Source organism: Alosa sapidissima, chromosome 17 (assembly GCF_018492685.1).
Source record: "Alosa sapidissima isolate fAloSap1 chromosome 17, fAloSap1.pri, whole genome shotgun sequence".
NCBI classification, from domain to species: Eukaryota; Metazoa; Chordata; class Actinopteri; order Clupeiformes; family Clupeidae; genus Alosa; species Alosa sapidissima.
In genome coordinates this window covers 11,805,145-11,832,359 of record NC_055973.1, presented here as the reverse complement: position 1 = coordinate 11,832,359, position 27,215 = coordinate 11,805,145, and the positions used below count along the sequence as shown (strand labels likewise).

The following is a 27,215-nucleotide window of genomic DNA, read 5'->3' as shown; positions in this document are numbered from 1 at the left end:
CAGAGAGCGAGAGAGATAGATACTGAGAGAAAAGGGGAGAGAGAGAGAGAGGGAGAGAGAAAGAGAGATAAATAGATAGAGAGATAAATAGATAGATAGATAGATAGATAGATAGATAGAGAGCAAAAAAAGTGAGAGGTGAATGGGGATGAATGAAGATGAGGTGAGGTTGACAGACAGAACGAGCAGTGATCCATGCCGACTCACCTGGAGCGGCGGAATCCTGCCAGACCCGATCGCGAGGCCTCATCGATGAGCGGTGTCACAATCTTCTCCGTCATGTCCGTAAGCACAGTGAAGGTCGGCTCCACAATGAAATCGATAAAACCTTAAGGGAGACACGCACAAAAGCACACGCACAAAAGCACACACACACACACACACACACACACACACACACACACACACACATACACACACCCACACACACACGCATGGGCACACAAGCAACTCTAGTAAACATATGCACAGCAATGCATACATAGTATCTTCAGTATATACACACATACAAAGTAAGCACACACAGTCAAAGACACAGAGAGACACACATACTTACACGCCCAAATACTCATGACTTCTCTATCCCTACTGTGTAAGTAGATACCAGGAAGAGAAGCTTGGTGCACAAAACTCTTCTTAATCCTCGCTATGTTTTTTTAAATTTTTTATTTTTCCCCCAGGGCAGGGCAGATTGAGAGGGTCCACAGAGGCTGCGTGGAAGGATGAGACTTACCGATTTGAGACTGAGCCACCATGGTAGACTTGCGGTCACAGAGCGGCGAGAAGACCAGTCCGAGCTCCGACTCTTTATCACCCTGCACAGACAGAATTTAGAGTGAACTCAATGTGTGTGTGGGTGTGTGTGTGTGTGTGAGAGAGAGAGTATGTGTCTGTGTTTGTGTGTATGAGTGTGTGTGTATGCTTCAATTGAATTCAATTTTATTCATAAAGTGCCAAAACAATTTAAATTGTCTCAAGGCGCCCTAGAAAAGTCTAGAATATATTTTATTATACTTGGGTTGAGGAACATGGGGGCCCATCAGGACTGCCTATGCAGGGGCCCAGGATCTTGTCCTATGCCCCTGTGTGTGTGTGTGTGTGTGTGTGTGTCTGTGTGCAAGCATTTATGTGTGTTCTTGCTTGCTAGCTGCTTGCTATGATAGCCACTGCATAGATAAAATAGACTTAGCGATTCAATTTGCATTAATAATTTGTGACTTGTGTGGCTGTATTTGTGTATGTACAGAAGGTTTACAGTTGCTCAGTGTGGTGTGATTATGTGTGTGAGAGAGGGAAATAGAGAGAGAGAGAGAGAGAGAGAGAGAGAGAGATGGAAAGCACAAGAGAACACATATGTGTCTGTCTGTGCTTATCTCTGTATGTACTGTGTGTGTACTGAGTGTGTGTGTGCGTATGTGTGTGTGTGTGTATTGGTGCATGCCTGCCTTATTGCTTTTGAACGTGATAAACATGCCTCTAGTGGTCCGGAGACAGTAATGAGGGGATCCGTAATGGCAAACGGCTCCGGCTGGGGGCCTATAAATACACGCTCAGCACGTGCCACTTCTCAGCGCATGCCACTACTCAGCGCATGCCACTACTCAGCGTTCATTTCACCGCCTCTATTTAAACAGTCCGCGCTCCCCTCAGCTCCCCTCCCCTCTGCTCCCCTCCCCTCAGCTCCCCTCAGCTCCCCTCCCCTCCCCTTAGCTCCCCTCAGCTCCCCTCCCCTCCCCTTAGCTCCCCTCCGCTCCCCTCAGCTCCCCTCCCCTCCACTCCCCTCAGCTCCCCTCCCCTCAGCTCCCCTCAGCTCCCCTCCGCTCCCCTCTGCTCCCCTCAGCTCCCCTTAGCTCCCCTCCACTCCGCCGCAGCGCTATTTAAATCCCCTCAGCTCCGCACACAGCTCCACTGACCTTCAACACTGCTACTCCCATAGACTACTCCACCATAACTCGACGCTCACTACACTTAATACTGCTACTCCCATAGAGTAATTCATCATAACTTGATGTACACTTAACACTGCTGTTACGCATTGGGATTGAGCAGTGGGGACGCGGGCAGTGAGGTTGCGTTTGTCCCGGGCTGCTCCTCCTCATTTAATAATAATAACCATAATGGGGAGTCTATCACTTCATCTTTTAGTAAGGGGAAATAAAGTGGCAATCTGTGGGATAAGCAGAGTGTCAGACAAACATGCTATAATTTGTTTTATGAGGTTACGTGGTCTGATTGCACCGCTCGCTGCTGGGAGAGTCCATTGACCTTCAACCGGGCCAGGTGTGAAATTTTTGCTGATTAGAAAGACACAGGCAATCACGGCGAAAGTGATTTGCATTGCAGTTTCATTCATCGTCCCTGACATTTTCTATTAATATGATTAGTAGCTGCAGAACCTGAAAATGAACTGATTAGATATTACGGTTGCACATCAATAAATCAAAGTTTTAACTTCTCTTTTTTCCCCCTCATCCTTTCACACAGACAGAGTTTGAGGAAATGGTGAAACTGCAGAAGGCAATTTCATCTCCACTAAGCAAAGAATTAATTGGCTTGTTTCAATCAAAGAGATATCTCCCACCTACTGTACAACATTGCTGAGAATTTAAAAAAAGAAACTTCCCATCTTGCACAGTCGGAGTTGGGACAGCAGGCAGCAGTTCCATATTTAGATTAATAACTTTAATATTAAGCTGTAGAATAAGTATCCATCAGAATATTTGATTCTACACAAGAATAAATGTGTTGCTTTTTTATCTGTTACGGACTGTGACTCTTTAACAGGATATCAGGATGTAAGACACAAAGATAAGGCTTGGCAGTGTGAGTTGCATTATTAATCTTGTCAAAATATCTTGATCTTGAGATAGTGATGGTGAAAGAGTTTGAACTTCCAAGTTTTAAAGACCTAAGTGAACAATTAGATGACGCACATGCCATCTATATCTCAGCTGTTGGTTAGGTAATGCACAGTAAACACCTGGTGTTCATCAAATCACCTGTGCTCCAACCCTACCTGCCTGACCCAGTGCTGGAGAGGGGCTCACCTGTCGGAAGAACTCCTCCAGCAAAGAGGTGGTCCAGCGGTGATGCAGGTCCCAGTTCTTAGCTGGGTGGCTGATGTCTGCTGTGTGGAGCAGCAGCGATAAGGCCTTGGTTTTGTCAATCCTGCCCACAAACAGAAACAAGTCTCACTCATCGATCCCAGAAAACCAGCACCCTCATTTCATTATACTGTATGCTGCTGATTACAGACATGCTGGAGAACAAAGACTTTTTTTGTATTGGGCTGCTAAAAACACTAAAAGGAAACTGCTGTTAGCTAGTGATTAAGGTCTGTAAAACTAAGGGGACATTACTCTCCAGTCATTATTCTCTAATCTGTAATTATACAGTGAAGCAACTAAGGGTGTAATTTGTCAACTAAAAGTCAGCCCACCCCGTGGCTTCCCCAGGAGCTGAGATCCCCACCTACTACCGCCCAGCCTTGCTCCTGTACCGAATGTAGGACAAAATGTTTTCACAGTCACAAACATTTTTCTTTTCACAGGTCATTAGCACCTGAATTATCAGCCCCCACCGTCCCCCAAAACGGTTCCAGATAATTGCTGTTGTGCAGCTCAGTGGTAAAGTGATGGGAGATATTATTCCCTCCGGGGCTGAGCGGCAGGGGGGCTGCTAAAGAGGCCGCCTCCCTGTTTGGCCCCCCGTCGCCGTGACGCAGGGGAGTGGACGGGAGGGGGATGGTGGTGGTGGTGGTGGTAGTGGTGGTGATGGTGGTGGTGGGGGGGGGGGGGGGGGGGGGGGAATTCTGTACTCACGCCTCGGGCTGCTGGAGGAAATTCTTCATGGCCTTGATCTGCTGGAAGTGACAGGACATGTCTGTAGCCAGCACCATCTCCACCACCAAGGCCCGCAACTCCCTACACACCGAGGAGAATGGAAAGAAAAAGTCAGACCGAATGTAGTTTGCCACTGCAGCCTTTTCCTTCTGTAGTTACAAGCTGTGGTTACTCTGCGTTTACTCAGCATTTCACTTTGGGTTACCGTACGGTAACAGTAACAGAGTATACAGTATAAACAGAGACTTTCTAATGAGGAGACACAGCACTCAAAAAAATCCTCCATAGAAATGTATGGGGTTAGTTTGTAACGCCAGAATGGCAAGTTGTCTACACATATCACAACCCTTCCGCGGCAAAACATCGACATGTGAATACATTGAGCCAGTCATGTGCTGTGTTGTGAATACATTGAGCCAATAATGTGGTGTGTTGCGAAGATATCATGCCAATCATGTGTTGTGATCTCGCCACTGGGGCAAGATTGGTGTCTAGAAGCCTTGCGCACGCGCATTTCTGCCGAAATAGATGCCCAATAAGTTCCCAAAAAGCTTTTCAATATGGCCGCCGAGTGGAGGGACTTTGGTATAAAGCCACAGAAGCCAATATCACTAATGACTTTCACTTCATTTGGACTTCTGTTCATTTTACATCATCTGGATAACAATGATGATACGTTCGTTTTTACTGGCACACCAACAGTGCGTCTCTCTGGGCTGCTCCTTGCTCTGCTCACCTCCAGTCGTCCTTGGACAGGTTGTACAGAATGTTCATCTCATCGTCGTCCTGCAGGAGGCGGTAGGCCGCGCTCACGTGGTGGTTCTCCTGCACGGCGCGGTCGTTGTAAAAGATTGCCATATCCGACCTGAGAGCACATAACCAAAGCTTATGTAATTAGTTTCTAGCTGCAGATATGACAGGTGCCGGATCCAAATGATTTGAGCAAACAAGAGAATTAGCGGTAAATGGGTGAAAATGATGGAAATTAACCGCGATTCAAACGCTTGTCACTCTAATTGGGGTTTAATGCCAATCTTGGAGCAGAGGTTAATGTGTGTTTCAGAGGAGCAGCCAGGGTGAGGCTGATGACCTACTTCAAAATTGGATGTCTCCCAAACCCCTAGGTCTGAAATGGAGGAAATAGGAACAGCACACAGGTTGGTAGTAGGGAGAAACACAGGGAGCCTCAACATATTTCTTTAAACTAATTACCAAATGCAGGTATACACATGCAACACCTCTAGTGTGAAAGCATGTATTTGTAAATGTATTGGTTTTGGATGTCCTGCTGGACAATATATATATATATATATATATATATATATATATATATATATATATATATATATATATATATATATAATATATATATAATTGTATAATAATCTCTTTAACATGATAGCTGCGTACAGAAATCTGTAAAGGTAAGATTGACTAGATTACTTTTTTGATTTGATTTGTACCCATGTTGGAAAACAAGTCAAGAAAAGGCATAACATTAAACAGAAAAGGGAAGGAGAGGAAGGAGAGACAAACAAGATGATGCCTTCAGATCAACATAGTACCCATAAATAGAGGAAGGCATCAGGGAGGTGGTTTGTTTGTTTTTTGTTTGTTTGTTTGTTTGTAAGAGTTTAGGAGCACTCCACACAGCATATGCTTGTCACAGCCCATTACCTGGTCTGGATGTGAAAGTTGTTAGTGGTTCCAGTGTGCTCGTAATCATGCACAGCCGCCGCGAAGATCAGTGCAAAGATTTCCAACTCCGTCATCCAATGCTGAGGCAGAGATGGCAAAAAGAAAACAATTGACAAGGTAGTGTGTCACATATTTATGGTATGGTAGTAAACATTTATTTACAATACACATTGGGCAAATCTATACATTTGATATCTCTTATTAAATAGAGTGTACAAACCAATAGGCCTATACGTTTTGAAACATTTGCGAGCGTCACATTAGATCAATCCATTTTAAGACCCCATTGGGGAATTCTTTGTACTCTCAGAATTGACTTAGCAAGAGGAATGGATTTTCCTCTCCTACCTCTCTCCTTTCCTGACTTTGATGTGATTATTTGAACGGCTCAGGACTCCCTACTACAACTTCCACATCGCCACAGCCACAAGCTGCAGCTATTCACATTTGAGCCTCGAGGCAACCATCGCACCAGAGATTCTTCTTTTCTTCTTTCTTTTTTCCACAGAAAAATTATTTATAGCGGGCTTACGTATGAAACAGAATAAATATTAATATGAGCCTGTGAGCCATGACTTCAATAAGAAAACAACAAAACTACTTTAAAGAGAGGATGAAAAAAAAACTATTATGCTGAGGCATAGGAAAATGTATGGGAGCTAGGCTAAATAACAAATTCTGTCATGATGCCAGGCTTTCCTTTGTTTTATCGACGCCATGAAGAAGAGTCGAGTGACATACAGTCAAGTGAGGACAGCTTTATGTGCACCGTGTACAGCTCCTTATCATTACAAAGGCACCTGAATCATCCACGCTCCATAACACAGGGTCTCTCTTAGCCTGTACCCCACCCACTCAGGGTCTACCTCAAGGCCTGTTCTTCATTGTAAAAGCCATTTGATGCTAACATATCACATGGATGGTTAATGACCATCACATTCTGAGTGACATCAATGCAATTTCTATGAGCTGGAAGATTACCTTGCAATCAATAAGTCTCTGTTTATATGACAGGTTCTCTGTTTTGATCTACTGCCTATACTGTATATAGTGCTGACTAGAGATAGATGCGGCTGATGAGATGTGTGTTTGCTTCGATCATGAACATGTCTTGCCACATAAACCAAGCTCTTATGCAGTTTAGAGTTGAAGCAAAATTAACTGGGTTGTAGGAGTATGGGTGGTGGTGGTGGGTGGGTGGGGGGTGGGGTGCTGGCTGTGTGTGTATGTGTGCGGGTGCGAGTGTGGGTGGGTGTGAGTGTGGGGGTGGGGTGGGGTGGGGTGGGAGGTTTGGCTATGTGTGTGTGGATGTTAAGTTAGCCTATATCTATGTTTATATGTCTCTGTGTGCATTGGTGTTAGCTCACCTTCTGTGTTAATGTATGTTTTTTTTCTAATTTGTGTAACCACACTCTCTTGATTGCCCAAGACAAATTTATCTACTTAAGAGACATTAAAGGCTCATCTTATCTTATCTTATCTTATCTTATCTTATCTTAAGCACTAGCCTACTTACGCCATAACAGAGCAGGTTTTCCTTAGTAAATATAGATTTTAAGTTGAAGGCATTTTGCAAAGTTTAAAAATTTGGAACTTTACATTGTCTCACTGATGTTGACCATTCTGAGGGTGACAGGCTATAATCAGGTCAACTCCATATAGGAGGCTTAACTATATTGACAAATGCAAGTTACTTTTACTTTACATACATTTATGTTTAGTACTACAAAGTGATTTAGTATTATATTATTTTATGCTGACCTACTACCAACCTTTTTAAAACTTTTTGAAACGTAGTCTTTTGGAAACATGTTTATCCCCTCAGCATTTTAACTACAATAGTTTGTGTGGACTCTTCTTCCTGTTTTTAAACACTGATCTTGAGCCCTCTGTCATCTATTTTAGTGTTTACTCGCGCTTCATCAGAACTATTTTTCTTCTAAGTAGAGCCATTTTTTTAGAACTTTAAAATTTCAGTCTGGTTCTTATATGTGACCAATGCGTCTGGGTTGTTCTGGTTGTAAATAGAGTGTAGCCAAAATGTATGGTACATCTAGCTTGGAATGCAAATTTTTATTACCCCAATCCCAGTGACCATTAAATTATTACTAATGACTTTATTTATTTAATTTATATTAATTTAATATTCTACTCTCATTAATCATATTTGAGACCCAGATCCAGTTTTAGGCACAGCAAACACTGTTTAACCGACCACAAATTATTGCCAGTAGACACACACTGACGTTTATTAAGGCACATAAAATAAAGTACAGTACAATATTTTTAAAATTCGGTCTCAGCTGTGTCTAACTAACTACATATATCATGGTGGCTCTTGGCTGGAAAATCTGAGAGAGGCAAAGCTAAGGTAATAATCTTCCTACAAACATCTTCATGAGCCATTAGGAGGTGCACTGGGATTTGCAGTGTGGCACTGGCCTTAGGGTCAATGAGAGCTCTAATTGGCCCAACCATCTGGCTGTCAAAAATAGAAGCCATGCAGATTTGAATCACTGATACGCACACTTGCGTTGGATAACAATGAAAACACTCTAAGCAAAAGTGAATATCTAACAAGGTCTGAAGCAAGCCTGAAACATCAGCTCCAAAAACAGGCTGGCTGGAATTAGTCTCTGGGGATCATGCTTGGGCTTTGGAAACCAAAATATTGAATGTTTATATGTAGAAAAATGCAATCATGGCCATATTGTAATTTCATACTAATTTATGTTGTTGGAAAATCTTAATTAGAAGCCTCTCAGTTAACTGAAGGACAATTATAGGACAGAAGACCATAATTGGCCAGAATGCCAGTTACGTTTCAGAAAACTATTTGGTCAAAACCTACATTCGGTCAAATTATCCTAGGCATTTGTTGGTCAACTGCCTTGTAAGAGGCTAGCTTAGAGATCGGCTACTTGATCCCACGCATTCGCCCTGGGACTGATTTGATCAGAGGTTCTTGCGCCATGGCGCCAGGACTCACCACAATGCCCGACTTTAGCATGAAGAAGTGGACGGTCTGCGTCACGTCTGCTGCATGCATCAGATTGTGGTAGGGGTTTTTGTGCTTGCTGTAGCCCACCTCCAGAGCTTCCACAAAGGATACCAGTGCAGAGATGGGTATCTGAGAACAAATCATGTGGGTTTCTCATCATGCTTGCATGACATGGCAAGGAGAAAAAAATACTCTTTGAAACAGAAACAGACTCATGTCAACAAAGATCCCCCTTTAGCTCATTTTAATACACATTCTTTAAACAGGGCAGGCTATGCTATTTGTAATGACAGTGAGATGGTAAAACCTTTTGCCGGCTTACCTTGAAGCGGTTGATCAAGTCGTATCTTGTGAGCAGCTCATAAAAGATGAATTTCAGTGCATGGTCTCCGCTTGCATCATTCAGAGCAAACACATCAAATGTCCATGTGTCCACGTGCTGGGAGCGGAATGAAACAGAATATTTCTCTCTTTCTCAGCAAAACAACAAGAATGATTAAGTGAAATGTACCCACTATAAACCACAATTGTATAGCTCACTGTTCAGCTATCAGAGTATTGAGAACGCAACACACAACAGAGTGAACAGGAATGGGAAAGAAAAGACAGAAAACATCAGGAAGATGAGAACAAGATTGAAAGGATGGGAGCAGTAGGAAATAAAGGCCTTGGTGTGCAATGAGTAGCCAGTTGCTTAATCTTTTGCTTGCAGCCACTCTGCTCATAAAATGGACTACAGCAGTGATACAGGGGGAGCTGAATGTCAGCATTGTACAGTCACAGGCAATTTATGGAACTATAACTCTTTTTGTATTCTCTCTTCCCCTCGTTCCCTCTCTCCATCCCCTCCTCTTGTTTCCTCCTTTACCCTCACTGCCTGTCCAACGACTCCCAAATTCCTCTCCACTTGCGTATAGTTTTGATGCGTCAGGAACGGCTTGCGTTTGAATTACAGCATCATTAAAGATTTAAGTCTTTAAATTGGAAGTTTTTTCCCTGATCCCTCCATCTCTGTCGCCGGGGCGAGTGGAGGGCCTCGCTGCTGCCGCGCCCTGAGGGGCTTGCTGAGGGAGCCAGGCTCCGTAGCGGAGGACACACGGGTCTGAGCACTAGTGTCGCCGCCCGTGTGCAAAATGCCCCGGGCCGAAGAGACAGCCAATGAGAGAGCGAGAGCGAGAGCGAGAGAAAGAGAGAGAGAGAGAGAGAGAAAGAGAGAGAGTGAGAAAGTGAGTGTGACGGAGGCTCTTGATTGCCCTCTCAGACATGCACAGAGAGAGATAGAGCGGCGTGAAGGAGGGCCCCCTGGAGCCGTCTGAATGCATCACGGGGGGAATCAGCCAGCCCCATGCAGGAGATTACCACAACTGGGCTAGATGGGATGGCTCTGCAGGGAAAAGTCATGGGGGAAATATCCAGACCTGCTTGCCTCAAGGACACGGGCACTTTGCTGTGACTTGGCAAATTTTTGCCATATTTCCAAGTGGGGGGGAGGGGGGGGTCAAGATTGGCCCCAGAGTGGTGGCTCTTCTGCTGGTGGAAGAAAAGGCTCTTGAGATGGAGCTATAAATAAGTAAGGGATAATGTATAGAACGCTGGTCATTATTGGGAAAATAAGTCCCGACAGGGCGAACCGGCCTGAAGGGACCTTGTTCCGCCCTGAAGGGACTTTTATTTTCTTGCGTTCTATACATTATCCCGCTTATTACACGGCTACTTGCCAAAACTAAACAATAAACTCCCCACGATGTGACTCTTTAACCTACATAGACTAGGCTATAGCCTATTTGTTACCGTTTCATCGTGGCTTTTGGTGAGAAACAAATAGTTCGACAACAGCACACACTGAACTTGAATCAAACATTCTTTAGAACACAGCTAATCAAACGTCTACTTTCACTTTTGAAAGTTCCAGTCCTTGCGTAGTGATACGAAAGACGTGAAATAGAAGCACAAAGCCCATTTTCTTTGACAGTGGTCTGTTATACTTAGCAACGGTCTGTTATTGAGAATAAGCAGACCACCGAACGTTGGGAAGGCCCATTCAAGTGAATGGAGCATTCTGCAGCATTATGAAGAGCCGTGTAATAAGATGATAATATTGTGACTCATATCTCAAGCTGAACACTATGTTGTAGTAATCCAATGCATGCCGGCCTCATGCTATGAAACCCACCCCCGCCCCCCAAAAAACGGATGCTCTGTTCATGGGTCCAAACACTCGCTTGCCGGCTTGCCAGCCTGTCCCCAGTGGGGCCATCATATGTGCTGTGTGCTTGCACGTGGCTTGGACCATTCCGTTGAGATGTCCAGCTGGCAGACACACAACAAGCACAACGCCAACATGCTTTTGCCACTGTCCATCACAATCCAATCCAATTAGTTTCTATACATACAGCGACGGCACATGTTTACATTGTGACTGGTGTTAAGGATGGGGTGTCCGATGTATTCTTTATCGCTGTTGGTTCAAAGTGATTCCCATTCCCCAGTGCCCACTCCTCCTCCCCACTGCCCACCCAAACCTGTGCCCATGGCCGAGGGTTCTAATACCTTGAGAACGGTGATCACGCTGGGAGGATAGCTTAATCCTACCATGTTGGACGTCCGTCGGTACATTCTGTTGGGGAGAGATAACATACAGCAGTCAGAATGTCACAGTGTAAGAGGATGCTGAATAGACCTCTGATTTGCAGAAGATTGCCATTAGGAATTAACATTTCAAGGGCACTCAGGGTCATCCCTGGAAACAGCAGTAAAGACACTGGCAAAGGGATTGCTCAGATGCTATAAGGTCTTCATCAGATGGACTTTACTTATTTCCCTTTGATGTGTCTATTTGCTGGGTTCTCTGAAAGAGGCCATGTTGTATGGATTTATGCAGCCAGAGGGGGAAAGATTACTTTTGACCTATTAGATGATATTTATTCGTGAGAAGAATAACAACCCATGCATTAAGAAAGAAGGAGTACTCATGTAAAATGTGTTGCTTCCTAAATCTACTCATTGGAAGATAATGAATCCTGCCCAAATTGTGGTATAATTACTCTCAGCTCGAGGTACACAAATGATTAATTGTGCAACAGAGAACAGTTAAGAGCAGCAAAGGACTGTGTGGCGGCTCAACATTTACTGATGCCACATATAGCATGTGCCCACTGACGCACCTTTCCACAAATATCCCAGCCTGCACTGCGTGGACGATGCTGCGAAAGCGCGGCTTCTCCTCTGTCCGCCGGAGCATCAGTCCCATCTGCCGCGTGAAGGTGGCGGCCAGCCAGTCACGGACCTCCGACGGGACAGAGTCCGACTGGATGTCGCTGAGCTCATCCTCCGTGTCCACCAGACGCCTGCGGAGATGGGGGACAGAGAGTCAGGCTGGCCAGGTTTACATCCAGTAGTGGGACTGGACAGTCATTGTTGTTCAGGGAGGATGGATTCAGATAGGCTTCCTGCTAAGGTGCATCTTTCTGTTTTATGTTGTGTTGATGTGGTGTTTGATGAGAAACATTACTGATGCTGCACTCTTGAAGAAAGTGTAGCATAGAAAACATAGAAAACATTAAGGATGAAAGCCCAGTCTTTATCAGTCTGACTCTGATTTGCTTGTAGGTGCACGTGTGTGTGAGTGTTTAGGAGTGGCATTTGAAAGAAAATGTTATTATATATATAAAATGTAATATGTTGTCATCCTCATCACATACCTGATTGTAATTTGTTTACCCTCACCATGTAGACCCGCATGACTAATGTTTACCCTGTATTATATACATTATTATTATTATTATTATTATTATTATTATTATTAAGGGATATGCCCTAGACACATCAGGTCAAGGACTGTATGTCTGTGTTTACTTTGGGGTAAACAACAAAAACAGCCGTCACTAAGAAAAGCACCGTCTGAGCAGAATGAGGCGTGAGTGCAATATAATTGCATTAGCTTTATTACACGCACTCTGAATGGCGCTCAGTCAGCTAACGACGTCAGACAAATGCAATAATTCTCTCATTCCTTGTTCATCTTGCATCAGCACTGAAAACAATTCCCAGGAAAGCTGGTGAGGTAGATTTGCTTCAGCCTTTGTTATCGAACGTGTGATTACTCTTCTGACAACTTCCTCCATCTTCCTTTTTCATATCAAATGTGCATAGCAAGGAGAGAGGAAGAAACAGAACAAAGAGAGTGAGAGAAAGAAAGAGAGAGAGAGGCAGAGAGAGAGAGAGAGAGAGAGAGAGAGAGAGAGAGAGAGAGAGAGAAACTGAGTGGTTGGTCCATTAGCCTCTCTGAGCACCAGGAAGAAGGCTTCCTTTGGGGGCATGTTGGCAGAGATCCTAATTGCTGGCCATAATTAGCTGGTGCCATGGCCACAGCGGAGAGTGGCAGAGCAGTGCAGAGCAGAACAGAGCCTTACCGCGTCTCCTCGATGTAGACCGACTCCAGCACGGTGGCGGCATACTCCAGGTTCTTCTTCAGGTCCACCACCGACGCCTCGCCCCTCTCTAGCTGCTTCACAAGGCATCGCAACCTGCAACCACACAATGTGCAGAAGGTCAAAGGTCATGAAAGACATTAGGGACATTGCCACTTATCATGTTGATGGAAGTTTTCATGTTTCCAATATTAAACATATTGTTTAAGTTTGCTTTCTGGATTTTTCTTAAACAAATGGAGATGTAACTGATGATTTAGTATAAAAGTTCATACACAGCCATGGGAAAGACCATTGATTTTTATGCTGTTATTTCCTGAAAGTGACTGAATTTCTGCGTTTGCCGTAAATGTCAATCTGATATGTACAGCTGACTTGAGACCACAGATAGTATCTTTGCGGTTCAATAAGCACAACCTCTTCCTCAGAAGGTTTTTTAACCTTTAAAGGCAAACTGAACAACATCAGTTGATCTGTCTGCCACAATCCCTCAGAGTAATAAAAAAACAGCAGTCTTGAAACAGCAGTCAGGAGGGGATAGCATACATGTAGATCAGCGAAAAAGCTGCGCAAAATCCAATGACCTTTTTTGGGGGACAAAAATCTTTCATCATTATGATAAAGTTCACTGGCCCTATTTATTTCCATTGCAGTGTTAATTTTAAAAAAGCTCCTGTGTGTGTGTGTGTGCGCGCAGAGCTGAAATGATCTGTGGTGACCCAAAGAGCAGAGAGTGGAGGAGAGCATTAACTCGATCTGATTATTCATGTGTGCAGTCATGCATACACCCGGCTGTCCGCTTCGAAAATGACCCCACTAGTCAAGCTGCCGACACACGGCCAAGTCAGAGACGGCTCTGCCAATCTCGCTAAGTTTAAATCCCCTCTGAAAGCACCTCTTTTTTTCTCCCCCCATACCAAAATGGCTCCCTTTCCACTGGCAAAGGATAAATGCAGAAATGACTTCGAGTCATGACTTCAAGTCATTTTGAACAGAAAATGAGTTTCATTCTTGAGGAGTTGGTCTTAGTCAAGAGCCTCGGGTACTGTATTGGGACGGTGTGAAAGAGCCGCTTCAGTGTCCATTCTAAAAGACTAAATTGTTAGATAGAAAGAAAGAGGGGTCATTCACGAGGAAATGAACACCTGCTCATTTGAGAGGAAATGGCCTTGCAAAGCAGCAAGGGAGAGAATCCTCCTTGCTGGGAGAGACCCCCCCCCCCCCCCCCCTCCAAATAGTCCCTTACAGGAAAGTCTGAAGCTCAGGATTAAAGGGCTAAATTGAATATGACCTAAGCATTTGGGGATTAGAAAATGTCTCCCTTGCGTTAAACTTTGTAGGATGGCAGGAAAATTAAAAGTTTGTACTGCATTCCTATTGATTTTATATAAGGCCCTAGATTCTACATTCGGAACAAAGTGCAAAAAAGAGTGATATTCAGGGTATAACTTATAATAGAAAAATTGTGCCTGCTTGATATAAATCAGTATTTTGTCTGCAAATACAATGTTTATCTTCCTCTCTCTCTGAACTTTCTTTCACACTGTCACCTCTTGCTCTCCTTCACTGTCTCAAACACATGTGCACGCGCACACGTGGGCATCCAGTGCGTCAGAATTCCAGCATGCCCATGTGTTAGGGCACACATGTGTGTACATTGGCAGAAGGCTTCTTATTTATAGAATGCACACACCCCTTATGATTCTCCTTTTCTCCTCTCTCTCTCTCTCACTATCTCTCTGTTGACATCTGTGGCGACGTTATGTGGAGGTCACAGCACTATAATAACTCTGACACCGTGTCACAGGCTAATATGGGAGAGAGACGTTTTTATAGGCTGGCCCCGCACTGCACCGCACTTGCGGAAGTGTAAGAGAACATGCGTGTGTCTGTGTGTGTGTGTGAGAGAGAGAGTGTGAAAGAGAGTGAAGCACACATGGGGACAGGTTTGACCCACTTCCCGCCACAGCTGCTGGGGCCAAACAAGGTGCACACAAGAGGAGGGAAATGAGCTGAGGAGTGAAATTGCAAATCCAGTCCTCCACGGATTTGAGCGTGCCATCTATTTATATATAATTTTCTTTCATGAGCAGGCCAGAGAGGCTGGGACAATGTGCAATTAGTGATGTATGTTCTTTCACAGCTGTTTTGAGTGTTGTATTTTATTAGTAGTTTCAGGTTGAATTTTAGCAGGTACAGTATGACTCAAATGCAGGAAAACGGGATAGGGAGCTACATACTGCTTCTTCAAGAACTTGACATATTAACAGATAGCATTTTCTAGTCTCTAATCTCATTCAGGCTAGTGCTCCAGGGTGTCAGACAAAGGCAAAGTTGAGGGTTAGAGGGTGGTCGCTGGAGTGTGTTTCTGTAACGATGTGGTGTCCAGCCTAAACAGGCCACACGATAAAGAGGTATTTCAAGAGCCACAGCTATTTATGACTGCTCATCATGAGCCGTGTCCATGAGGTACATGGTCTTCTTATCTCATGAATGTCTCTCTCTCTCTCTCTCTCTCTCTCTCTCTCTCTCTTCTATCTCTCTCTCACACACACACACACAAACACACACTACACTGATATGCAAAAGGGCGAATGATGTTATTGAAATCAGCAGGGTGGCTAAAGAATGGCCAAAGGTGCCTCTGGGGAACTTCTGGTACCCCCCCCCCCTTCAGACAAACATGCAATCAATGCCTAAAGGATTAGGGCTTCCCAGAATCCTCGCTGAACGAGAATGATAAGAGGGAAAAATCAGTTAGCCCATGCGTTGGATGGTGACTTCCCGATGGCTGACCTCTCCCTGATGGCGACATAAGGGCTTTTCTGACAGGCACTTTGAAAGAGGAAAAGCCCACATCAGTGTCCATCAGAAGGTTCAATAATTGTCCACTGCAAGATTTGCTGATGTTTGTGAACAGTCCCTTGTTTGTTGAGGGGAAGAATCAGTTTAATCTGGTATGTAATTACAGATGCATTTAATTAAGTTATGCACTACAAAAATCCCATAACATTATGAAATTAATTTGGGCATAGACAGGTATCGACATGAGATGTTAATTGCAGTTGAGTGTTTTTCAAAATGATGAGAGCACACCTGAGGAGAGAAAGAAACCAAAAATGAGGAGGGGCAGAAAATACCTCTAATTCCATTTGTTTTTAAATGATACTGTAGCCAAATGAAATGGGCAACCTCATTCAGACTCGCTAGAAGACAACACTTGTTATAGGGGATTTGCATAAGGCAATTGTGTCCAGCTGGATGTTTTTTTTTTTTTTTTTTGGAAAAATCTAGTTTAAGATGACTTAATCCATGCACAACCTAAACATGGTCCATGTTCTGATGGGACTTATTTTCCTCTGTTTCCTCTTTTATCCAGACGTGCTTCGCTTTACTCTGGGTGCTGAGGATTACCTTTTTCGATGAGGGATTTTTCTGTTCCCTTTTGAAGATCTGTTTTATTTTGTAATTCTGGGAGTACTATCGCCTCATTATTTGTTGGCCTTTGCCAAAAATTACTAAAAGCTCTGGAACAAAAATTTGAGGGAAAGACAAACAGTATTTTGAGTCCAATCTCTGCACATTATTTCTCTGTTCCAGATTTATGGCATTATTTACATTTTCAGGCTTTGAAAACACCTGGGTTGAAGAATTAAGATGCATGGAATGTGTCTAGACTAAGAAAAAAATCTACTTTTCTCAGTCTTAACTTAAATAGTTTTACTTTAGTTTTCCAATTACTGTGTTGTTGTGTCTCTGGCCAGGGCCCATTTTCTGTCAGTAGACAGGGCACTTTCAAAGACAACGCTCTTGAGTAGAGAGCATGCTGTTAAGGATGAGGAGTGCATCGCAAAAGATAAGATACTCTTTATTGATCCTCCAAATCAGTCTTTCATCTTCACTATGGCTGTGTGTGTGTGTGTGTGTGTGTGTGTGTGTGTGTGTGTGTGTGTGTGTGTGTGTGTGTGTGTGTGTGTGTGTGTGTGTGTGTGTGTGTGTGTGCGCGTGTGTGTGCGCGTGTGTGTGTGTGTGCACGCGTGCGTGTGCGCACATGTAATGTTGGCTCTGAGCATGTGTGTATGTGGTGTTTATATTTTCCAGGTTTGCTTTAAGAGTGCAGAATGTATGAAAGAGAGAGTGTGTGATTTTGCATGTTTTCTGATCTCTTTATGTGTATGATGTCTACTGTGTGCTGTGCATCGATCATGAGCAGTGGCCTTGAGGTCTCCCTGCTGGTTGCTGGGGGGGGGGGGGCGGGGTGATGGAGGTGGTGGTGGAGGGGGGGTTTCACACATCTCTGATGAGCCTCGCTGATTGCCTTGCAGACGCCAGGAGCTTTTGTTCCCCAACCCCCACCTCCCCACCCATCTCCCTGTGTGTCATGCATCACACGCTCAGTGACGTCGCTCACACAACATACCCAGCCCCATCAATGCAAGCCTTCCGCAACCGCCCTCTCTTTGCATACAAATCGTCTCCGTCAAAAAAAAAAAAAAAAACCTACCCCCAGCCAAAATCCAGCTCAATTTCCCTCTGTCATCTGCCAGAATGGAAACAAGCCGGTAGATTAAAAACAGTCTGCAGGAACCCAACCTTTGCACCCCTCTCCCACGGAGAGCTGTATAAACGTATTGTAATTGAGTTGGGTGCCCTGCTGAGTCAATATTCACAACAGAGCATGCATGTTTGCAGACAACTCTTGACAAATAGCACGCGCTATTAAAAGGGATAACTCCCAGATTGGAGGTAAGCTTTCAGAGAGCATACTCTGAAACAGATAATCACAACTCCTTCCTTTAAGATGGTTTTTGTCAGCAGTGCTGGTGATCAGGTGTTGAGAAGACAAATGAACAGTAGTGTGTGCACAACAAGCAGATTTCAACATTCAAGATTAAATTAACACATTAAAATAAAACATGAGTTACAGTTTGAACTGTTTCACTATAAAATAAAAAATATTACAGAATTATATAACATGGCTATGAACATGGCTTGTGTCTTTACAGACACAAGCCATGTTCATAGTGCATTTATAAATAACGTCACATGTGTGTGTGTGTGTGTGTGTGTGTGTGTGTGTGTGTGTGTGTGTGTGTGTGGGGGGGGGGGGGGGGGGGGGGTATGGTGATACTCCAAAATACTCTGGGTCTTTCATGTAGACACACAGTGGTTGTTCTAAAATCTTCAAACAGGAGAATCTTACTATGGTATTACACTCAGTGGAGGGCACGTCGCTGGGTGCGCTAACGTTAAGGTGTTTCACTGAGATACTGGCTCTTCAGAGAGCTGATAGGATGGGCCTGACAGACACATGATCACTTGAAAGACAGGAAAATGCCATTAAGAATCATTTCATGGGAGGAGAGAGAGAGCGAGGGAGGGATGGGGGGGTGAAGAGAGAGTGTCATGCTGCACTCCACTGCTCTTGTTATCCTTTCACCTCTGTGATTTGGCAAGGTCATGTTTAATTCTTACTCTCCCTCTCCCGTTCCCCCTTTCCTCCTTATCTTCCATCAGACCCCAACAACTCCCACCCCCCCCCCATCCACCCACCCACCCATGCCAACCTCAGGTCTGGCTCTCAAGCTGCAACCCTCTCTAACTTTCTCTCTCTCTCTCTCTCTCTCTCTCTCTCTCTCTCTCTCTCTCTCTCTCTCTCCTGCTCTCCTCCTCCCATCCCTCCTTTTGTTTTCTCTCGGATGGCCTTGTGCAAGGTCAGCAGACACGCTGTTTCACAGGGAGTCACGAGGGAGTCCAGTGTCCCTTCACACTCTGATGCCCCGTAGATACACGAAACACAACTCGGACACATAAACTTTCTCCTCTATCTTCTTCACTGTGTTTTTTTCTCTCTCCCTCTCTCTGAAACACATGCTTTCTTTCTCCTCTCTTTCACTCTTCCTCTCTTTCTCTACATCATGCTATCCTCTCTCTTCCTCGCTCAGTCTCTCATCTCTCTCTCTCCGCTAACACACACAAACACACTTTCTTTAACCTTTTTCTCCCATTCTTGTCTTTTTTTTCCTTTGCTGTTCCTCTCTTCCTCTCCCTCTTTCTCTGACTGTCTCGCTCTCTCTCTCTCTCTCTCTCTCACACACACACACACACAAACACACACACACACACACACACTCTTTCTCTCAGTCTGTCTGCTCTAAAGTAAGATTTAGTGGCACGACCAGATGGGCTGATTGTGTGGCTGGCGTGTTTTTTTCAGGGCCATGCATCATGTCGCTGAACGCGCCGGGGCTGTCATCAGTGTTTATGGGTAAACATGTCGGCAGATTAGTTATGATGAAAGTCTAACTGGATGACGAATAGACTTGTGTCATCGAGTCTTAAAAAGACAAGGAAATGTGCCCACTTCACAAAGATCCAACAGAAAAGGCAGACAGAACTTTTCCAGGCCAGGGCTGATTAGGGTTTGACACAGTAGGGGTTTGGTCAAATGGAATGCAATCATGGGAATGTCAGGCCCTTTAAAACATTTGATGAAAGCTGGTTGCAGTGCTCGTTGTTAATTTGTCATGTATACAGGCAGCAATGGAGGGGAACCGTGCTTGGATGCCTTGTCCTTTTGTACGGCTCGTCAACGACATTGCGGCGCAGTTCTGCTGACAGAGCAGCTTCCATTTTTAGCGACCTTGTGAGATTTTCTTTTTGGGTCGGGGGTTCTGTGGGGAAATGTAGCTTTTGGGCTCAGAGGAAGCAATCACCTCACCTCTCTTGGCGCAATGCTCCTGTGGCCGCAAGGAAGGTGGTGACGACGAGAAGGTGTGCGCAGGGGGAATGCGTCAGGTGCTTGGCACCGGAAAGATAGGGACATATGTGGCTGCAGGAGGGGGGGCACCGAAAACGCCTTCCTGCCCCCGCAGAGGCCCCGACGACGATGTGCGGCCACGCTGGGTAGAGACGTCGTGCGGCGCTGACAGGATGTAAGAACAGCGAGGGGCACAGGGGTTAAATCGAAAAGCTGCGCGCCCTCTACACCATTCATGCCCCCCTCCTCCTCCTCCCTACACCATTACCGGTCTTACCGGGATGTCCAATGGGACGATGAGTTATATTAGACCCAAGAAGGGCGATTTTGTCGGGACAAGACATTCGTCCAGAGCAGGATGTTAACCCGGCCAGGCAAGTCCTCGCCTCATCTCAGTCCTTTCAACCCCCTCCTGATCTGCACACAGACCACGGGCAGCAGGACGAATAAACAGCCAATTCCTCCAATTTGGCTCCCCCGCCGTTCGCCAGGATGTCAGCAACAGATAGGAGATGACGTTTGTCCTGCAGACTTCTCAAGGACGAGAAAGGTTGAGGTGGAGGAAAAAAAGACGCATCTGATTTTTTCTGTCTCTACCTCTCTCTCTCTCTCTCTCTCTGCCTGACAGATACAGGCCACAGGCAGCGGGTGACTGATGCCAAACTATGACACTGCGTTACCCACGGCAGCCTCAGAAGCTGCGCATCAAAAAACACCCGGACTCTTGTTCGCTTGTTTAACCGCACTCCATTTGATGTTTCCTTTTTGAGATCCAGTGCAACATTTGGGGGGAGTGGAGGAGCATGAATGAGTACAGCGCACAAACGAGCCTCTCTGTCCATCAGGGGTCTTAATGGCGGCAGGATGAAAGATAGCGCAGCGTAAACTTCTTAATCTCACCCAGGCCTAACTGACGCCGTAATCCCTTCAAAACTCCTGCTTAATTGGATTCTGGGAGAATTACTGTTGCGCGAGCGCGTGGCGGCGTGGAAAAAAAGAGTGGGAATTGTTGCAAGACGCGCACGTCGTGTGATCTCATTTTCCTACCCCCCCACCCTCCTCTTCCTCTCCTATCGGATTTAAGGCCTCGGATAGATCTGATCGATGTTTGCGATGGATGGGGGAGGGCGTCCGTCCATCCACTTAACTCCCACTTGTGTCGCTCGCTCTCTCACACGCCATCCCCGATGTCCATCTAGCCACCGCAGACGCTATAGATTCAAGTGGATTTCTTGAGTGACATAAATCCACAACGAGGTATTATGCCAGTAGCCCATCTTCACCCCCACCACCAGTTAGCCCCTCCCCAACCCCCCCGAGCCATCCCCCCCTAGATCCATCAGTCCCCACCTCTAACCTTATCAGTGGCTGGATTTCCCGACCGCGTCTCTTGTTTGAGCTGCACGTGATGTAAGGGAGAGGGCGCAGATGACGAGCTCACGGGAAGAGCAGCCATTATTCACCAGCTTGTACGTACGGAGCCATAACAAGGGCTGCTCTCTCTGATTCATTTAACCACTCAATTAGTGAGATAATAGGATGAAGGATGCAGACACAGAGAGAGAGAGAGAGAGAGAGAGAGAGAGCAAGAGGGAATGTGAGAGAGAGAGGTAGAGAGAGAGAAGGAGAGAGATACTGGGAGAAAGAGAAAGAAAGTAGATCGGAGGTTTTGCAGACAGGGAGAGATAATGTGAGAGAATGAGAAAGGGAGAGTAAGAGAGAAAGAAAGGATAAGTGAGAGAGAGAGAGAGAGAGAGAGAACAAAGGATGATGTCAAAAGAGAGAGAGCTCTCTACATCACTTTCTTCCACATATTTACAGTCTTAATGAACTTGTTAATGTCATTGTGACAACATTCATTATGATGAGGAAAAAACTAAAAAACCAAAAGCATAGACAGCCAAACAATGACGATTTACGCATTCAATACTATGAGGAACTCAAACAATACAAAAAAACACTTAGAAAGACAAAAGAACATCATATTAAAAACCAACTACAAACAATTGAAGAATCACTAAATACGAATACCTTCTGGGACAACTGGAACTCGCTAAACAAAAAGCCCCATGAAGAACCAGCCATACAAAATGGCAATACATGGAAAGATTATTTTGAAAATCTGTATAACAAAACAGATACGACCCATGAACAAATCCAAATAGTCGATAAACTGACCAAAATGGAAGACACAATTTCTAAATACCAAAACCAACTAGATTACCCTATCACTGAAAAGGAACTGCTAGACAGACTGCACACCCTAAAACCAAAAAAAGCGAGAGGACCAGATGGAATTCTTAATGAAATGCTAAAACATGCTGATCACAGACTCAAAATGGCGATATTAAAACTCTTCAATTTTATTCTTAGTGTTGGTTATTTCCCTGACGTTTGGAATAAAGGACTCAAATTTAAATGCCCATATTTAAGAGTGGAGACAAACTAGACCCAAACTAGATGTACCGCATAGCGGTACAAAATATGACCGGCGCTCAGTCCATCTTTAGGGGAAAGTCCGTAGGAGTCGATTGCCAAGTGTGCTCTGGAAATTCACAATTATGTCACCGTTTAAAAAAAAGTCCAGTCCATACAACTTCATTTCAATTTCAAAAGAAATACTGGACTATGTTTTGTTTTTTTTTAAAACGGCGACGAAATTGTGAATTTCCAGAGCACACTTGGCAATCGACTCCTACGGACTTTCCCCTAAAGATGGCAGCAAAGATGGCAACATTTCTGGAAAGGTACTGGCTTGATGAAATTCATTCTGGACTCTCTATCCGACCACATAAAGACCTCGGGATACTTCGGTTTGGCTTTAGGGACCCTCTACTCACTACCACGTAAGTGCAATGTTGTTTGGAACTGTAGAAGAGGTATAAAAATAGCGTTTTGTAGCGCCAAATAATATGCCCTTCTCACTTCCACGCTAACGAGCTTTGACTAAAAACGGTAACATCGAACTTTCTCAAAACACATCCGAATGACATGATTTGGATGTCAACTCAACGTATGTACTCCCAATCATCCGTAAATTGATCTAAAGTGCATTTTACTCCGGATAATTCCTTTAAGGGGAGCTGTCCACGTTAATAGTTCTGAAATATCCTCTGATTTGACGGTGATGTCAGGTGACTGCACGTCACAGCTATAGGCCTACCATTTAAACTTTGGATCTAAACATTAATTCACATCAATACGAAAATAGAAACACTTTGACATCTGCATGTAAGCATTCCAAGTAGGTTATATACCACACAGAGACATAAATAATTGTAATTATTTTAAGATTAGATTGTTGCACCATGCAATAATTTTTCGCGGTGTCAAGAACACGTTTGAAGATAAGAAAGAAGTCGAGTAAGAAAGAGAGGAAATGTGTAGGCTTAGATTTTGATGCAGTAGGCTACAGACTAAACCACATGTTGCTTTCTCTGCTTTTTACCTCATAGGCCTAATAAAATATAGCCTTCACTTAGCAAAGATAATGTCAAACTATTCTGGCAACGTCTCGTTTAATAACTTGATTGCATTTTTGTCCACTTTTCATCACATTATTATGACCATTAAATGTAGGCTATTTTGCACGCTAAATCTGATTCATCACAGGTAAACACAATAAAGAATGGGAACGTAAGTTGGATTATGTATTCTAAGTTGTAATTCCTCTGTATGTCCTGTTGGTGACCTCAGTGAGAAGTACTGTTAAGGCGCTCTTAGCCGGTAACGAGTACTCTGGAGCACTCGTAGATCTACGAGTGTTTTCACGACGCTCTTAAGCTACGATGGTTTCGGGAAACAGTCGGCAAATCTTAAGACGTTCGTAAGAGGCACTTTACGACGCTCTTAGGCTTAAGATGCTTTTGGGGAACTGGGCCCAGGTTGATGTGGGCCCTTGAGACCAACATACCATAAAAGATTTCATCCTCAGTGCCACGGTTAAGGTATTATTTAGGAAAAACTGCTTTTTTTGCGGTTCGGGGGGCCCAGCACGGGGGGGAGTGGCCCCCGGGGACGAAACTAAATTTTTCCGTAAAAGTCTAGTGGGGCTACATACCCACCAAATTTCGGTGGTTCGGTGTCCCGAGTATCGTTGACCAAAAATTCAGGAAGTAGATGATGCTTCGCTAGCGGCGGTCATAATAATTACCGAGGCATCTGTGTAAGCAGTAATATGGGGAAGGTTTTCTGCAGCATCATGAACAAAAGAATCATGAACTTCCTTATCGAGCACAGTGTCCTAAGCAAAAGCCAAATTGGATTCCTACCAAATTATAGAACATCAGATCATATCTTCACATTACAAACCCTAATTGACAAACATATGAACCAAAACAAATCAAAAGTATTTGCCTGCTTTGTAGACTTTGAAAAAGCTTTCGATTTAATTTGGCATGAAGGTCTACTCTCGAAACTAATTGACAGTGGTATTGGAGGCAAAACATACAGCATAATAAAAACAATGTATTCGAACAATAAATGCACAATTAAAATAAGCAAAATAAGCAAACCAGCTACTTCACTCAAGGGCGGGGCGTGAGGCAAGGCTGTCCACTCTCACCAACTCTCTTCAACATCTATATCAATGAATTGGCAAACCAACTAGAAAAATCAAAAGCACCTGGCCTCAGCCTTCATGATTCCGAAATCAAATTTCTTTTATTTGCAGATGATCTGGTTTTGCTATCTCCAACAGCAGAGGGCCTGCAGCAGAACCTAGATGTACTGCAAAAATTCTGCCAGACTTGGGCACTGGCTATTAACACCAAAAAAACTAAAGTATTAACATTCCAAAAGTAAACAAATTGTCAGGGAAACAAACACAACTTCACATTTGATAAACTAAAAATAGAACATGTCACAAATTATAGTTACCTTGGATTGAAAATCAGTTCTAACAGAAACTTCAGCTTGGCTGTGAGTGGTTTGAAAGGAAAAGCACGAAGGGCTTTCTATGTCATAAAAAAATCTATTAATAAATAGATTATATACTATATATTATTAAGAAATAGATTAAATACCAATCAGAATTTGGCTCAAAATATTCCAATCGGTTATTCAGCCCATTGCTCTATATGGCAGTGAAATGTGGGGTCCCCTAACAAACCACGATTTTGAAAAATGTGACAAAAATCCAATTGAAACTCTCCATGCAGAATTCTGCAGGAACATTCTAAAAATGCAGAAACAAACACCAACTAATGCATGCAGGGCAGAACTCGGCCAGTTCCCCCTCCTAAAAATTGAAAAGAGAGCCATCAAATTCTGGCAACATTTAAAAACAAGCGACCCCACATCCTATCACTTCAAAGCCTTAAAGAGCCAAGGATTGAACATAGAAAAGAGTCCCCTCATCCAGTTGGTACATAGGCTCCAGCAAGAAACAACCAATGGAACTAACATCACTATTCAGCCTCAGGACACTGGCACCCCTCTTGAAAGAATAAATACCAACCAAATTATCAACACCCAGAAAGAAAAATATCTCACATACTGGACAAAAATAACAGAAAAACAAAGTAAACTACAAAGTTATTTGACTCTTAACAGGGAATACCAATTAGCAAAATACTTGACAATTGTCAGAGACACCAACTTGAGAAAAACAATGTCTAGATACAGGCTTAGCAACCACAGTCTGGCAATAGAAACAGGCAGACGCAGACAAACCTGGTTGCCTAAAGAAAACAGACTTTGTGTGAACTGTGACAAAAAAGAAATTGAGTCAGAATTACACTTCCTCACTAGCTGCCCTAACTACAAAGAAATACGCTCCAACTTCTATCCAAAATTCAAATCTATATATCCAAAATTCTTTGAGATCGAAGATCACAAAAAAATTAGATATTTATTAGGAGAAGAGGAAGATTGTGGCAATACTAGCTGCACACTACATACACAACTGTGACAGAAAGAGGAAGAGTGACCACTGAGCAACGCGCCCACACACACACACACACACACACACACACACACACACACACACAGTGTATTGATGAAGTGTAAATGTTTGTAATGGTTGTATATGTTTGTTTGTTTACTTTTTTGTAATTATCACTATTCCTGTGAACGCTTTGGCAATGCATCATATGATTTGTCGTGCCAATAAAGCATATTTGAATTGAATTGAATTGAAAGATGGGGAGAGATTATGCATGACTGTCTCTCTCGTTCTCTCCCTCTCTCTCTCGCTTCCACACACTTTCTCTCTATCATTCTCTTTCTCCCGCACGCTTTCTCTCTCTCCCCCTCTCTCTCACCCGCTCTCTTCCTCTCATGATCTTTCTGTCACAACCAAAACACTAAACACACAAACAAACAGTCCTTAATCAGGGGGAGGGAAAGCTTCCTGAGATGCCTCCTGTACAGTAAGTCTTGGCTGGAAATCACAGAACAATTGACTTGAGACATGTAATACACTAACCCAGAGGCTTATCTGCTGGCTTAGAGTGCATTAACTCACAGCCTCCCGATCCTGTGCCACACACACACACACACCCTCTGCCTAATCCTCTCACATTAGTATGAAAAGTTAACACACACCGAGACCACCTTCACAGATACACAGTGATAGCATGCACACACATTCACACTGTGATGCACACATACACAGACACACACACACACACACAGCAAATACCCTCCAAAATACTCATAATTTAATCACTTCACCAGAGAAAGCATACAGACTACAAGCAAGCAACTGCCCAAGCTGCCCAAGCTCTGGACTTGTTTGCTCTGGTTTGACGTACTTCCTAAAAGTCCAGCTCCTGAGTTCTGGATTGTTGACAGCCAAGGCTCTGTAACACACTTCAGAGGGGAATATTTTCTGTAATGCTGCCCTTGCTGCTCAATGAGCCGGACGTACAGAGGTCCACAGGGACACTTGTCCACATTAGGAGCTATTTTTGAGCACATTTATGCTTTCAGAACACTTTCACAGTAAAAATACATTTTATAGTATTGCAGGCTATCTGTGATATTATGTCATTGAGAAAATTAGGTTTTTGTTCAGATTGTATATGCAGGAGAATATGTCAGTGTTAAAAATGCTGTGTACAGGAGTGTTGAGTGGGTATTAATCTGTGAACTCCAGAGCTGAATGGCATCTCTGAATGCCAGTCATTGTTCAGTGAGCCTTCAGGGGGCACATCTGGTTTGGCGCAGCTGCTCGCTGGTGCTCTGCACACACACACACACACACACACACACACACACACACACACACACACACACACACACACACACACACACACACACACCACACACACACACACACACACACACAGCAGCCTATCTGGAGCAAGGGAGTGGAGTGAAAAGTAGCAGAACGGAGAATGAGAATATATGCATGAAAGGAAAATGAAGAATGAGAATATGTGCATTGGAAAAGAGTACACTGTAATGTCACAATGACATTACCAGGTGTGTGTGTGTGTGTGTTTGTGTGTGTGTGTGTGTGTGTGTGTGTGTGTGCCCGT

The 27,215-nt window shown here is 44.0% G+C and overlaps 1 protein-coding gene across 6 annotated transcripts in view; it reads right to left on the bottom strand.

The window, feature by feature from the left end:
• LOC121687989 (calcium/calmodulin-dependent 3',5'-cyclic nucleotide phosphodiesterase 1A-like) overlaps positions 1-27,215 on the bottom strand; it is a 68,257-nt gene that overhangs the window by 14,018 nt on the left and 27,024 nt on the right. For all 6 annotated transcript variants that reach the window (XR_006024472.1, XM_042067247.1, XM_042067250.1 and 3 more), the window contains exons 3-13: positions 12,954-13,067; positions 11,706-11,888; positions 11,092-11,158; positions 8,864-8,980; positions 8,530-8,670; positions 5,520-5,620; positions 4,579-4,707; positions 3,822-3,923; positions 3,048-3,168; positions 734-815; positions 208-328 (exon numbers count right to left, since the gene is read on the bottom strand). Coding sequence is in view for 5 of the 6 variants with exons in the window: in XM_042067247.1 (XP_041923181.1) it covers positions 208-328; positions 734-815; positions 3,048-3,168; positions 3,822-3,923; positions 4,579-4,707; positions 5,520-5,620; positions 8,530-8,670; positions 8,864-8,980; positions 11,092-11,158; positions 11,706-11,888; positions 12,954-13,067 (1,278 nt within the window). In the remaining variant the exon portion in view is untranslated. The remainder of the gene's footprint in view (positions 1-207; positions 329-733; positions 816-3,047; positions 3,169-3,821; positions 3,924-4,578; positions 4,708-5,519; positions 5,621-8,529; positions 8,671-8,863; positions 8,981-11,091; positions 11,159-11,705; positions 11,889-12,953; positions 13,068-27,215) is intronic.